A 14,526-nucleotide genomic window follows, 5' to 3' on the forward strand; every position below is an offset into this window, starting at 1 on the left:
ATGAGTGATACAATCATGTCGACATAACTGTTGATCCACCCTGTTAAAAAGAGTCCTAGACCTCTTCAACATGCTAAGTGGAAGGGAGGAGGTGGGGGTGGCTAAGACGATCGGTGCTGAAGGCACGGCCAGCTGCCACAAGATGAGCCAAGGACTACAGTGTAAAACGCTCAGCAGTAGGAAGTGCACGTGAAGTGAAGTGAGAGCCGCTCAGTCGTGTCCCACTCTCTATGACCTCACGGGCTACCCAGTCTATGAAATTCTCCAGGCCAGGATCCTGGAGTGGGCAGCCTTTCCCCTCTCCAGGGGATCTTCCCAACCCAGGGATCGAACCCAGGCCTCCCGCACTGCAGGTGGATTCTTTACCAGCTGAGCCACAGGCAGTTGTGGCAACACTGCCACCAGAAAGCAGAAAAAGAGCAGCAATAGAATAAAAAGAACTGTATTTCTAAGAAAGTAGAATTCACCAAAATGACATATTACTGATCCTAAACAGGAAATGCATCAAAGAGTGAAAACAACAAGAAACCCAGATGCATTATGAGCAAAGGTACAAAACAAAAGCAGCACAATTCAACGTGAACGTAGACCTGGCTCAGAAGGGAGCAATGTCTAAAGCCTGCGGTGGGCGAAATGTCAGCAGGATCAGCAGAGAGGAAGGCAGACGGGATCCGAAGCAATGATCAGACAGGGGCAGGCCAGCGGACCTGCTTTCCAAGCAAATGGCCGCTGAAACACCGGCGAAGGAAATGGAGGCCACCTCTGAGTATTTTAATAATTCTCTCACTAATGGAAGAGGGGGCATTCAGATTCAGCCCTTGCGGAAACAATCAGAGTAATTATGGAATCCCGCACTGCACCGGCGTGTGGTCTGACTGTTGACCAGGAGTGATGTCATTCTGTAGAGAAGCTGCGTCTGCTTCACTCTCCTGCTGACTGAAGCCGGCTCTTCAGGGTCTCTGGGGGCGCCTTATCGGGATCAAGTCTGTCTCAGAGAAAGAACAGGCAAACCTTCACAAGTCCTTTACAGCTGGAATCTCAGAACCAATTATCGCAATTATTGTCAAAGCTATAATAAATAGCTTAGGTTTTCTGCAGTTTAGTTCTTTTGGTGACTGATTCTATTAATATAATAACAGGCAAATCTCAACTATTATGTGGACAGTTTTATTTTCTTAATGTTTCTATAATCCATTACATTAGCTGTAAAATAGACACGTAAATTTCATTAAATTGCCATGTGCTAAACAATAAAGTTATTATCTAAAATCATACCAGGCAACCAAACTATTCTATAAAGGTTTTATTATCCATGTTCTTGATTATATTTATGTCAGATTATCAAAGAATATACTAAGTGGCAGCTATGTTTTCAAAAGAATATTTTCTTTAAAACTGAATTTTATATACTAAAAATAATTTTGTTCTTTTTTCTGATGGTAGTGGAAGAGTAGATGCTTATTTTTATACCAATATCCCAAAATTTCTTTCTGCAAAATTTGCCATAGCAAAGTTCTCTCCAGCAATAACAAAAATAATCCCTCTCATGCTTAACTAATAACGGCTCAGGAAGGTGATTCAAAGATCAAGTCTTCCTGGTCCAAAGGACATGCGGCATCAAGACAGAGGCCACACTCACAGAAAGGACGTTACTCACTAGAAACTCAGAAGTATCTGTGTGATTTAATAAAGCGCCGGTGGTGTACAAGAGAGTGCCAGTCAGTGGTAAACATTTTAGGTGACTGTGTTACTAAGAAAAATGAGACAAGACTGGAGAAAGTGGGTCCAAATTATTTAACAGATGAAATGGCAGAATTTCTGTGCATAGGGATCTTTAGGCTGTTAGTATAAAGGGAGATGATACGGTTTGTTATCTGGGAATGTTAAAGGGAATGCAGCAAGCATTTCCTGGCACCAAATATGTGGCAAGTACTATGCAGTGTTAGAAAAAACAGGTTCTGTCCTCAAGGAGCTTAGCAGTAACAACCCATGCTGTCGGAGAGACAGCAGAGGGCCAGAGGGCAGGATGGGCACAGATGAGAAGACGGAGTGCCCCGAAACGCTGCAGGCTTGAAGAGAGCCTCACTAAGGCATTGCAGACTTGCCAGGGCAATTATCCAGACACAAAAACAACGTTTGACGTAAGCCAGGGAAAAAACATCTCTCAATCTTATCCTTACACACAGGATCAACTAAATCACTCTTCCAGTGCTATCAAATTAGCATAATGGGGTTTTCTGAACTTTGCACTGAGTTCTAGTCAAATTAAAATATTTGCTGTCTAAAACCCAACTTTAAAGGGTTATTTCAAGCCCTATGTACATCCGAACCTTCACTTTCCACCAGGCAAATAAAAATGTTTTGAGGTTTTTTTTTCTAAAAGATGGCACGAAAGAGCTATGTATAGGACATCTAAGAAATTATTCTTAGTCCTGAAAAGTCAGAGGAAGGGGAAGAGGCAGACAATTAAAAAGGGATTTCCATTGTATTCTGCTCCAGGAAGGGACAGGACTGGAACTAGGAGTCCCCAGAAGACAAGAGGATACGTTCTGGCCAGAAGGTGTGCAGAGCCAGAAACAGGCAGGTAAGCAGGTAAAGAACCAAAGGAGAAGTGTGAGAAAGGGCCCCCGATCAGCTCGGACAAGCGGCAGGGATTGTGCAGGCCTCAGATCTGAAAAGAAGAACTACACCACACAATTTTTAAAATGAAAAACATAGGAGAAAACCTTCGTAACTCTGGTTACAAAGGAGTTCTTAGATACGCCACCATAAGCGTGATCCACAAAAGGAGAAATTGATGGACTAGATTTCATTAAAATTAGAAACAGCTCTTGAAAAGAAGACCAAGGAAAGAGCAAGCCACACACTGAGAGAAAAAAAACTGTAAAATTTCTATCTGATAAAGGAATTTCTTTCCAGAAAATAACAAATGCTTGTAACTTAAAGACAAAAGTTTAACAAAAAAATGGGCAAGAGATTTGAACAGCTGCTTCACAGAAGACATATGAATGGCAAATAAGCACAAAAAAAGAGGCTCAGTATCATCAGGTCTTAGGAAAGTAACAGTTTGACAGTTTCTCAGAATTTTTTCCATGCAACCCAGTCATTTAACTTCTAGATATTTACCCAAGAAAAACAAAAACATATTCACACAAAGACATATATGAATATTCATAGCACCTTTGTTTGTAACAGCCCCCAAGTGGAAATAATCCATATGTCCATCAAACTGGTAGCTAGAAAAACAAACTGTAACATAAAATGGAATAGTACTCGGAATTTAAAAGGCAAAAACTATATGCAACATGGGTGGACTTCAACAGTATTATGTTTTTAGTGAAAAAAACTAGGACAAAGACTAGTATATATTGAACAGTCTCTTTTAGCTGAAGTTCTAGGAAAGGATCAGCTATGGGGAAAGACAGGATGAGCGGCTCTCAGGCTGGGGCGGGAGGAGAGGGCTGAGCCCAGGGGGCACAGCGGACCTCAGGGTGATGGGAGCTCTCTGCTGGCAGCCAGTCTGTACGCGCTGGCGGAGACTCGTCAAACTGTGCATTTTCTTGTCTTTATATCACCATAAAGATAATTAAAAATATGTAGGGCATCTTAAGATACGTACAGGTATACTTCATCATTTTAAAGTTAGTGGTGTTATTATTAATAAAGAACTTGGGATAGCATGTTACTCTGGGATGTCTTTATACGGGATTTCAAAATAATTAAGGGACCATACAGTCAATTAATATTTTTAAGTTAAACCAAGCAAATAAATGTATTAAAACACTGTCTCTCCTTAATCTGTGAAAATGCTTCTGAGGGTAAGTGTTCTGCTTTCTTTACTATCTTGGTGAGATTTTTGTTCAGTCATTTTCACAGGAAAAGCATCAGTGTTTGCCCAGTATTTGTTAGTGAAGGAGTAAGGCTTGGAGTAGAGTTTTGTGGCTCTTAAATGACTTTTTCTAATGCTGAGCAGTTAACTAGTCTTTATGGCACTTACAGTTTCTTTTGTAAGAAGAACTTTTCTTACAGGTCTTTTTTTTTTGGTAAAATAGTCAAATGAAAATTCAATAAACTATCTCTGTATTACTTTAAGGATTGCTGTTTAGTCGCTAAGTCATGTCTGACTGTTTTGCAACCCGATGGACTGTAGCCTACCAGGCTCCTCTGTCCATGGGATTTTTCAGGTAAAATACTGGAGTGGGTTGCCATTTCCTCTTCCAGGGGATCTTTCCAACCCAGGGATCAAACCTGCATCTCCTGTATTGCATCTCCTTACTGTTGAGCCACCAGGGACGCCTGGTGGATATACGCTTTAAGGATATTATCTCATAAAAATGGTGCTGTCTGCATTAATACCCAAATGAAATCCCTTTATTTTCCTTAAGAGCTTAAAATGCCAAAGTCTTACCAAAGAAGCTAAAAAATAGAACTCTTTTAGTCTAGATGTTGTTATACTATTAGGTGTAACGTAACTCATCACTTACGTATTTTTTACAACTCCATATTTCTCAAAAGACACTAGCAGCACAAACGCAGCCTGAGAGCAGGCCCCCTGGAGGCGCGTTTCAGGCACTGAAGACGCAGTGAGTCCTCTTAACACTGTTACGGCCTCAAAGCTAAAAAGCTTAAAAAGGCATCCTAGACACTGTTAGTAAATGATAATTGTACAAAGAGTGAACACTCTGCAAACAGTGAGGCTGGAAGAGGAATACATTCATCGTATTAGTGTCACACTTTACATTTAAGCAATTAGTCCTATTTTTAATCTTTTGCATTTACTTTGCTCCTGACTTCTGCACTTGATGTTTATGTATGATAGTCCCCACAAAGCCTTTAGTGTATGCTGAAGAGAAAGAATTTGAAAAAGGCAATCATGCCGAGAGTGGGGGAAAAACAAAATAATACATCAAGGTGTGGTTCTCCCCCACAAATCCCCATATCCTGCATCCATCAGCCTATGAGATTCCCAAGAGTGTTAAGGTGCTGAGGTCTACTTTTAGCTTAAATTCAGAATCTAGACAGAAAAATTCTCACAATGTTTTTATCGAGTCACACAATTGGTCTGGTCCCAAAGGTTTGTCTCTCCCTTCATCTGTGACCCGAACAGTTGACATCCTGCTTCCAAAAGGAGCCACAGAAAAGCAAGTGGGATGCTGTCAAGGGTTGCCAAGCTAAGCCTACTCTTCATTTTAAAATGAGACAAAATAAAGGCAACAGAAGTGAAAACAAAATACCAAGACAGAGAGAAGGAGGCACTGTGAAATAGGATTTTGATGAATTAATTTACTTAGGACAGGGAACTGAAATCTGACAGCTCTCGGTTATGAATACCTGAAGGATTAAGATGTACATGATGGACTAGTATCTTGCACAGCCAGTTATGACTGGAAGCTTCCATAATAGGATTTTCTTTCTCACGAAACATTTACAAAGACTCTTTGCAATTATGTCTGCAGTATTCCTTCTAGGAAAGTTATTAGACACCAACACGGAGAGGAGATGAGGGAAGCCTGACTGAACCAGCTCTGCATTCAGAAAGCAGCAGGGCTACCTGGTGGCCAGGACTCTGCCCCAATCTCTTCCCAGCCCTGTCATCTGATTCCTCACCGCTTCCTCCCATGTGGTCTGGAGACAGAACCATCAGTGTCTCTGAGTCTGGTTTGTGACCGAATCCCTAAGAGACACCCGTGCAGCTCCACAGGCTAACTTTTAATTGTAGGGGGAGAAAGCTATATGAGATGCCTTATTTCTTGCTGTGTGATATCTGAAAATAGTAAGCATGAACAGCATTCCAACGTATCACCAAATATTTGAGACAGAAAGATGCCTTGAGTTCATTTTCTTTCCTCTCAGCAGATGCTCTTATAAGATTCAAGTTGGGATCGGAAAAAAAAAAAAAGATGCAGTCCTTTTCTTTGTCACTTTAATAACCATTGCTAGCAAAATAGAATCTCAATAGGCAGGTAAATTAAAACTAGTCAATGGCCTGTTATCAGTGCAGATGATCGGCTCTGTAGATTACTGCAGTCACATTCTATTTTTGCTCAGAGCCAGTAGGACAGGCTTGGGCAGGGTGGGCTGGGGCTCTTCACAGACTCCAGTCCCTGACTCTGCATTCATAATTTGACCTTCAAATGTCACTGTTATTTTTCCAAATAAAAGTGCTTTCTTCTGGCACCTATCTCAGCTATAATCCTTGAATCTCATTTGGTAAACAGGATTCTTTTTACACCTTAAAAAAATCCCTCCGTCACTGCCTCCACCCCACATTCCACATTATATGCTTCTTGACAATTATCGTTCTTAGTGTCTTATAAACTAACTTATACTTTTCTTGACTATGTGTATCATCTACCCAGTAAGGTTTTATGTTCTGTATAGAAATTAACGGTCCTTCTTTGAATTCCCATAAGCATTGGTTCACTCATTCAGCAAGTAGTAATCTCTGTTCATAATGCCAGTTGGTTACTGTGGGACCTGCAGCATATAATTAAAGCATAACATAGGATATGGTGTGCTATTGTGTAAGAAGGTCAAAATGGTGGTAGAGAGAAAGTAAATATTATTTCTGATTGGTGGACCACAGAAGAATCTAAGATGGACATAATGAGTTGAAACTCTTGAGGAAAGAGTAGGGTTTTAAAAAAAACTAGAAAGTTGAAAATACCATCTATCACTTTGTTTCCTACTGTAAAAGCACCAGGGAAAAAAATGGAAAATATAGACTGGACTGAAAGGGGGAAAAGAGCAGCCATTATCCAACAAGCCAGAGACAGTGACTGTTCATATCACGTTGATACGCTGAGTCCCTTGTTTTGCATGTTCATTTCTTAAAACTGTGATTAAACATACCGCAGTGTAGCCTGTTTATCTATTAATATATTAAATAACCTTTTCATAATATTCGTCCCACAGAATTATTTTTAATGACTTTATACTGCATGGACATATTATTTTTTGAGATATTTTAACTTTTTAGGATGAGAAGGCTTCTAAAGGGAATGGACAGGGAAGGAAACGAAGATTATTCTAAGCAGAAGGAACACCCTAAACAAGGACGCAGAGGTGGAAGAGTGCAGTGGCTTTGGGGGACAGTGAGCACTGGGGTTTCTGAGGAGGGTCAGGAGGCCCGAAGCCCAGGAAGACTAGTTCTCGGGTCTGAACGTTCTCCGAAGGCGGTGTGGGGCCACTGAAGATCTCCTCGAGTGGTGTCATGGGCAGAGCTGGATTTCATGAGGATATTGAGGCACGACCAGATGGTGGGCTGAAGGAGAGAGGAGAGGCCATACCTCTAGGAGGAGGTTAATTCTAAAGTGAAGCCTTCTCCCTGCCACCATTTCCACTTCATTTATTTCACAGACTCTCAGATTCTTCCAACAAAATAGAGAATTTTTTAAAACAAGATTTTTTTTTCCTCCCTCCTTTCTTCATCTAGCTAAATCCTACTCATTCTTCAAAATGTAACCAAGGACTGTTACCTTTGAAAAGTCTTTCCTGATTGTGCACCATAGCACAGTTCACTGTGTGTCTCACTGAAAGCTAACCAGGGTTACTCGTCTGACTCTGCCGCAACGTCAGCTCTGTGCAGAGCCTCTGATGACAGCCTGGGCCTCAACACTCAGGTACACGCCGCAGAGGCATCCTCGACGCCAGTCTGCTGAGCTAACGCATGAAAGTTTCCAAATCCCCAATGCTCAGATGCTACTTAAATTGGGAAGCTAAATTTAGACTAGTGGTAGGCAAATTGAAATCTACAACTTTACAATTAATGAAATTTCACAAAAATGGAGAATCACTAAGGAAAATAACTCGATTGTTTTTGGAGCTTATTCTCATAAGAGGAAGTCTATCAAAGTTAACAGCACTGGAGTGCAGAGAGACTGTCTCACTAGGGAACCATGTTTAATGCTCAATATCAGAAAAAAATGTCAGAACTCGTTGCCAGTGATCAAATAAAACCACTAGCAGCGTATACTCCGGCAGAAAAGTCCAACAAGAAGATAAATGGCTTAAAAATATATATAGTCCAGGCTCGAGAGATGGAGGGGCACAGAATTTAAAACAGTGGAGACTTTACAGCCTCGTCCTGTTACTGATAACAGCAGTAAACTGCATTTTAAAGCATTTTCACAGAAAAGTCACTAAGAAAATCGGTTATAACACTGAACTGCCAGCAGATTTAAAAACACAACAGTGTCCCTTGGAAGATAGTAAAGACTTGATTCAAACTAACTGTATATATTTTCAATTCACTGAAAAATAGTAAGTCCACAGGCTCAAGTGGCTTTTGGAGGGAGTGAACAGCTACACCTGGCTTCCAAACAATGTCACCAGCGTGAAATTCAGGTAACTTAGCAGTTTTCAAAAGACAGTATGATGTTTTGGGTTAAATGGCCTCTGAGAAATAAGTGGCTGGTTCTGTTTGGTACACTGGCGTGTTATTCGTCTGCCCTGCCCCCTCCTGTCTGACTCTTTCCATTAGCACCTGGACGGAGAGCCGTGCCCCGGCCCCTCACCCCGCTGCAGTCCCAGCCCACCCGCCGCCCCCGTCTCCAGGACCTCACCCCCTCTGGGCCCGTGCTGACCTGCGTTCGCCCTACTGAATGCGCGCGTGCCCCCGACCCCTCACCCTGCTGCAGTCCCTCCCCATGTCCCCCGTCCCATGACCTCACCCCCTCTGGGCCCGTGACCTGCGTTCGCCCTGTCACCTTACTGAACGCGCGCGTGCCTCTGGGCAGCTACGTGCCGCACACTCACAGGCCGCCCACTCCCCGCACGTGCTCCTCTCTTGGAAGCTCGCCCTTCAGCTTCTAAGACACCAGACCACCTTCAATGAGACCCTCTCGATCTCTTCTGCCCTCAAACCCTTCAGCATCACTGTCCCCCCAGGCTTGGTCCCAGGAGCTTCCCTTCTCAGCCCAGAGGCTCTCTGGACGGTCTCCACTGTTCCACCTCTGATCACCACCTCCAGACTCGTGACTCCTAAACGTGGGTCTCCAACCCTGGACCCTCCTCTGTTCCAGAGCCTCCCCACAGGCCTGCAGGCATCGCCATCTTACTACCCGCCAGAAGCCTAAAGTTTATCATGAGTCCCTCTGACAAAGAATGGTACCCACATCCACGCAAGACACTTCAGTCTTACTCGAGAGTGCCATGTTCGATGTTTCAGTGTGTTTCTGCCCTTTCTATTAACGAAAAATCCCTGCCCATCTTGCCAACATAAGACCTTTTAAACTCACCAGCTACTCACTTTGTGATCCCCTTAGTCCAGGCCACCCCTCCCGCTTTCTGGCTCGTCTCTAGTATTAGTATTAGTCTCTTCCAGTCTCCACTCTACACTGCAGAGGATGATATTTCTGTAAGGCAAACCTTATTTCATGAACCCAAATTGCCCTCAAGAAAAAGTCCCAATCCCTTAAAATAGCTTATAAGGATTTTTCATCATTTGGCTCTAGTTTATTTCTTTGGATTATTATTATTATTTTTTACTTTCTCCCGTTACTCACTTGTTACAAATCTCAACTACACGATCAGTGAGGACTCTTTTCCTTATCTGCTCCACAGGAATACCATGGGAAACTTTGTCAGACACTCTGATGAGACCCACTTACAACCAGTGTCCTTAGTCTACTGGCATATGGATACTCTCAGAAAAAGAACAAAAAGACACGTTCTTGACGAGTTCATGCTGCTCCTCTTACCATCACTCTCCCTTCTGTGGTCTCACAATCTATTTAAGGATCCATTTGAGGATTTTCAAGAGGGCATCATCGAGATCACTGGTACAAAATTCAATCTAAATTTTCATTCATGTGAATAATCAAGACAGTCTTTGCACAGAAAAAGAGACACAGATGTATAGAACAGACTTTTGGACTCTATGGGAGAAGGCGAGGGTGGGATGATCTGAGAGAACAGCATCAAAACATGAATATTAACAAGTGTGAAACAGATCGCCAGCCCAGGTTGGATGCATGAGACAAGTGCTCGGGGCTGGTGCACTGGGATGACCCAGAGGGATGGGATGGGGAGGGAGAGGGGAGGGAGGGTCAGGATGGGGGACATATGTAAATCCATGGCTGGTTCATGTGAATGTATGGCAAAAACCACTACAATATTGTAAGGTAATTAGCCTCCAACTAATAAAAATAAATGGAAAAACAGAAAACACAGTCTTTGCAGACTGTATAGTGTTTCAGCTCATCGTCTGTTCTCCGTGAGTCTTTACGTCACCAGCAACAGTTCAGTCACCTCATTGCTGGGTGTCCCTTGTGCCCTGGGCTGCAGTCCACCTCAGGCAGAAAGCTCACTCTGAGCAGCTGCGCTGATGCTCTCTTATCGCTGCCGGCCTGGGCGGGCCTCTGAGCAATGCCGGTCCCTTTTCTGTCTTCCCCTGACGTGCCGCCCCTTGCTGAGACGGTCGCGTCTTGCCCAGAAGAACCGGCTCTGTCCTCCCTAGTCTGGTGTTACTCTCCACCAGAAGTCCGGCTTCTGATTTGATTGTGTTTCGTACTCTCACAGCGTCAGCGCGTTTTAATTTCTAACCTGCTGATGCTGTTTTTACAGAGTCTCTCACTAGAAAGCATCTCAGGCAGTAACACACCGGCTACTTAAGGTATGAGCACGCCAGCACCTGGCCCTCTCACCCTGAGCGTGCGGAAGCCTCCTCCTTCGCCTCCTCACAGCGAGGTGGGCCACGTGACTAAGGAGTGTGTGGCGTGCGTGACCTCTGGGCTCAGGGCTGAAAAGCTCCCCTGCAGCCGCCCAGCTCTCCTCTCGCCCTGGTGACCACGGGGCGCCCTGCAGTGGTGGAGCATAAGCTGACACCACCCTGTCCCCAGGCCACTGCTGGGAAGGGAGCTGCTCTACACAGGTACGCGACTTGTGAAGAGGTCCCATTAGCAAGAAATACTCTTTTAGGCAGTAAGCCCTTGAGATGTAGTATTTCTACATTACTGCAGCATAGTTTAACCTTTCCTAGCTAATACAGCATTTTTCACTATTATTTCCAAATTTCAGTTTTGAAGGGCTCCTGATCCAACTGAGTCATTTTTTTCCCTTTAGGATTTTAAGATGCTAAAATAGGTTGAATAATTTAGTCGTCTTTCATTCCCAAAGGTATCTTTGTCCTAAGCCCTGAAACCTATGAATATGTTACCTATCGTGGCAAAGGGATTTGAGATTTTGAGCTGGGAACATTACCCCAGATTATCCGGTCAGGCCCAGTGTAATCACAGCCTTATGAGAAGGAGGCAGCAAGGCCATTCAGAAAAAGGGAAAGTTATAAAATACTAAAAGCAGAGTTGGAGTGATGCACTTTGAGGACTGAGAGAGGGGCCATGAACTACTAATGCAGGAGGCCTCAGGAATCTGGGAAAGGCAAGGAAACAGCCTCTCCCCTGGAAAACCCCAGGAGCAGGGCATCCCCACGAGACCCACTTTGAACTTCTAACCTTCAGAACTCTAAGAGAATACATTCGTGTTGCATTTAAGTCAATAAGTTTGTGGTGATATTACAACAGCAACCGGAAAGTAATACAGATGTTGAATAGTACTTTTCCTTTCTCTGAAAACTGTGAAAATGACTTTCTAAAGTCTGACGTAAACATGTCTAAGTAAGAATGATGTCTTAAACTATTCCTCTTCCTTTTCTTTTCTAAATATGAATAGTGTGTTAGTCACTCAGTCGTGTCCGACTCTCTGCGACCCCATGGACTGTAGCCCACCAGGTTCCTCTGTCTGTCGGGATTCTCCAAGCAAGAGTACTGGAGTGGGTGCCATTTCCTCCTCCAGGGGATCTTCCTGACCCAGGGATCGAACCTGGATCTCCTGCATTGCAGGCAGATTCTTTACTGTCTGAGCTATCAGAGAACCCCTAAATACGAATAGGAGTTGTTACTGGATACAAGTTTCTAGTCCCTGTATTCTTAAACTTACCCATTTTACCATTTTCATCTTATGGACATGGTTTTTGCTTATTTTTTTTTTTACTATGAAAAGATTTCTCTCTTCCTTCCATTTTTGAATTATTTATTCTATCTTCCCCACTCATATGGAACACAGAAATCAATTCAGAAGCCTTCCACCTTATATACTGTAAAGATCACCTTGCATGTAATATTCCCGCCCAGCATGAAAGCATGATGATGCCCTCCAGCAGCAAGACAAATATGGTACAATCTTTGGAGGCTTTTTCCTATTCCTTCAGTTTTCATACCTCTGGTAAAGGTTCAGAAACGTTATATAGACATCCCTGACACCTGATGAGAAGATGTATGATGACCAAACATCTGTTATACCTGTTTTCTGATTCCAAGTAGGAGACTTCTAAGAACTAAACTGTTAAGCAGGCTGGACCTACCTAACTTTCCAAGAGTCTGTGATTTTTCCACTTTCCACAAATATAAGTGTCAGTACCCTTGCTAGTTTCTGTAAACCTAGAGACACTTAAATATAAGACCGTGACTAGAGGAAACATCTGTTGACATCAGTAAGGAAGATCACTGAGAAGAGACTCATTCACCCCTTCTGCTAGCTGATGCTTTCTGCTGCTTCCAGTCAAACTGTACACAATACTTTGGGGCTGAGACCTTAATTTTTGAGGCTCTGACAGCTGAAGAGACTTTTCTAAGGTGAAAGATAGCACATTCGAACTAAATTCATGTGTTTAGCTCCTAGGATAAATGATCTTGACCATCTTCAACTATGTTTACCCCAAAATTTCAGAAAAGCTGTACAAACTGACAATTCTTATATTGATTTTCCCTCAGAACAGGAGGCATCACAGTAAACCATAAGTCAGAAGATACTTCATAAGGAGCTAAAATAATGTAATCATTTGCTTTCTGATTTTAGAGATCAATTTGGGATGAGACCTGGGAAATCTTTCTGAGTGTCTGTAAACATGTCCATCGGACTGTCTCTGAAGTATCAGAAATATGAATCTTGTTTTGAGCTGATGTCAGATTACGCACTGACCATAGTTACTGTAACTTTTCTGACACAAGATGACAGCTGTTTAAGTGATGACAATACGAATTTACAAAGGTTTCTTTGCTGGAGAAATTTCTTCTGGGGTCAAGTTCACTAATTTTTGCTACCGAAATGCCTTAATCCATCAATGAAGGAAAGTATCTCTTACTAGTGAAAGCAAAACAGAAATTACACACTCGTGACATGTTTTCTAACTTTGCATATTTTTTCATCTTTCACCCTGGGTAAATGTGTGTCTATAGCTTTGGCATTCTTGCCTCAAGAACCCCATGAACAGTATGAAAGGCAAAACAGTGTGACAATAGAAGATGAGACCCCTAGGTCAGTAGGTGTCCAATATGCTACTGGGGAAGAGCAGAGAAACAGCTCTAGAAAGAATGAAGAGGCTGGGACAAAGTGGAAACCATGCCCGTTGTGGATGTGTCTGGTGGTGAAAGTAAAGCCTGATGCTGTAAAGAACCGTAATGCATAGGAACCTGGAATGTTAGGTTCATGAATCAAGGTAAACTGGATGTGGTCAAGCAGGAGATGGCAAGAGGGAACATCAACATCTCAGGAATCAGTGAACTAAAATGAACATGAATGTGAAAACTTAATTCAGATGACCATTATACCTACTATGGTGGGCAAGAATTCCTTAGAAGAAATGGAGTAGCCTTCATAGTCAGCAAAAGAGTCTGAAATCCAGTACTTGGATGCAATCTCAAAAATGATAGAATGATCTCAGTTTGTTTCCAAGGCAAACCATCAACATCACAGTAATCCAAGTCTATACCCCTCACCACTAATGCTGAAGAAGCTGAAATTGACCGGTTCTATGAAGACTAACAAGACCTTCTAGAACTAAAACCAAAAAAAGATGTCCTTTTCACCATAGGGAATTGGAATACAATAGACAAGGGATATCCAGAGTAAAAGTAAAGTTTGGCCTTGAAGTACAAAATAAAGGAGGGCAAAGGTTAACAGAGTTTTGCCAAGAGAACACACTGGTCATAGCATACATCCTCCTCCAACAACAAAAGAGACGACTCTACACATGGACATCACCTGATGGTCAGTACTGAAATCAGATTGATTATATTCTTGGCAGCCAAAGATGCAGAAGCTCTATATAGTCAGCAAAAACAGGACCGGGAGCTGACTGTGGCTCAGATCATGAGCTCCATATGGCAAAATTCAGGCTTAAATGGAAAAAAGTAGGGAGAAGCACTACACCATTCAGGTATGACCTAAATGAAATTCCTTATGATTAAGCAGTGCAGTTGACAGACCTGGTAGACAAAGTCCCTAAAGAACTGTGGATGGAGGTTCGTGACATTGTACAGGTGACTAAAACCATCCCAAAGGAAAAAAAAAAACACAAGAAGGCAAAATGGTTGTCTGAGGAGGCCTTAAAAATAGCTGAGAAAGGAAGAGAAGTCAAAGGCAACAGAGAAAGGGAAAAATACCCAACTGAATGCAGAGTTCCAGAGAAGAGAAAGGGAAAAATACCCAACTGAATGCAGAGTTCCAGAGAACAGCAAGGAGAAATAA

The 14,526-nt window shown here is 42.6% G+C and overlaps 1 protein-coding gene across 5 annotated transcripts in view; it reads right to left on the reverse strand.

The window, feature by feature from the left end:
* Positions 1-14,526, reverse strand: part of FER (FER tyrosine kinase) — a 447,462-nt gene that overhangs the window by 35,407 nt on the left and 397,529 nt on the right. Inside the window, exon 16 of one of the 5 annotated variants that reach the window (XM_043464504.1) lies at positions 403-985. The exons of the other annotated variants lie outside the window; for them this stretch is intronic. Coding sequence (XP_043320439.1) covers positions 922-985 — 64 coding nt within the window. The 3' untranslated portion in view covers positions 403-921. Of the gene's footprint in view, positions 1-402; positions 986-14,526 lie in introns of those variants that run through there. 5 annotated transcript variants of the gene reach the window in all.

This window comes from Cervus canadensis, chromosome 4 (assembly GCF_019320065.1).
Source record: "Cervus canadensis isolate Bull #8, Minnesota chromosome 4, ASM1932006v1, whole genome shotgun sequence".
Lineage (NCBI taxonomy): Eukaryota > Metazoa > Chordata > Mammalia > Artiodactyla > Cervidae > Cervus > Cervus canadensis.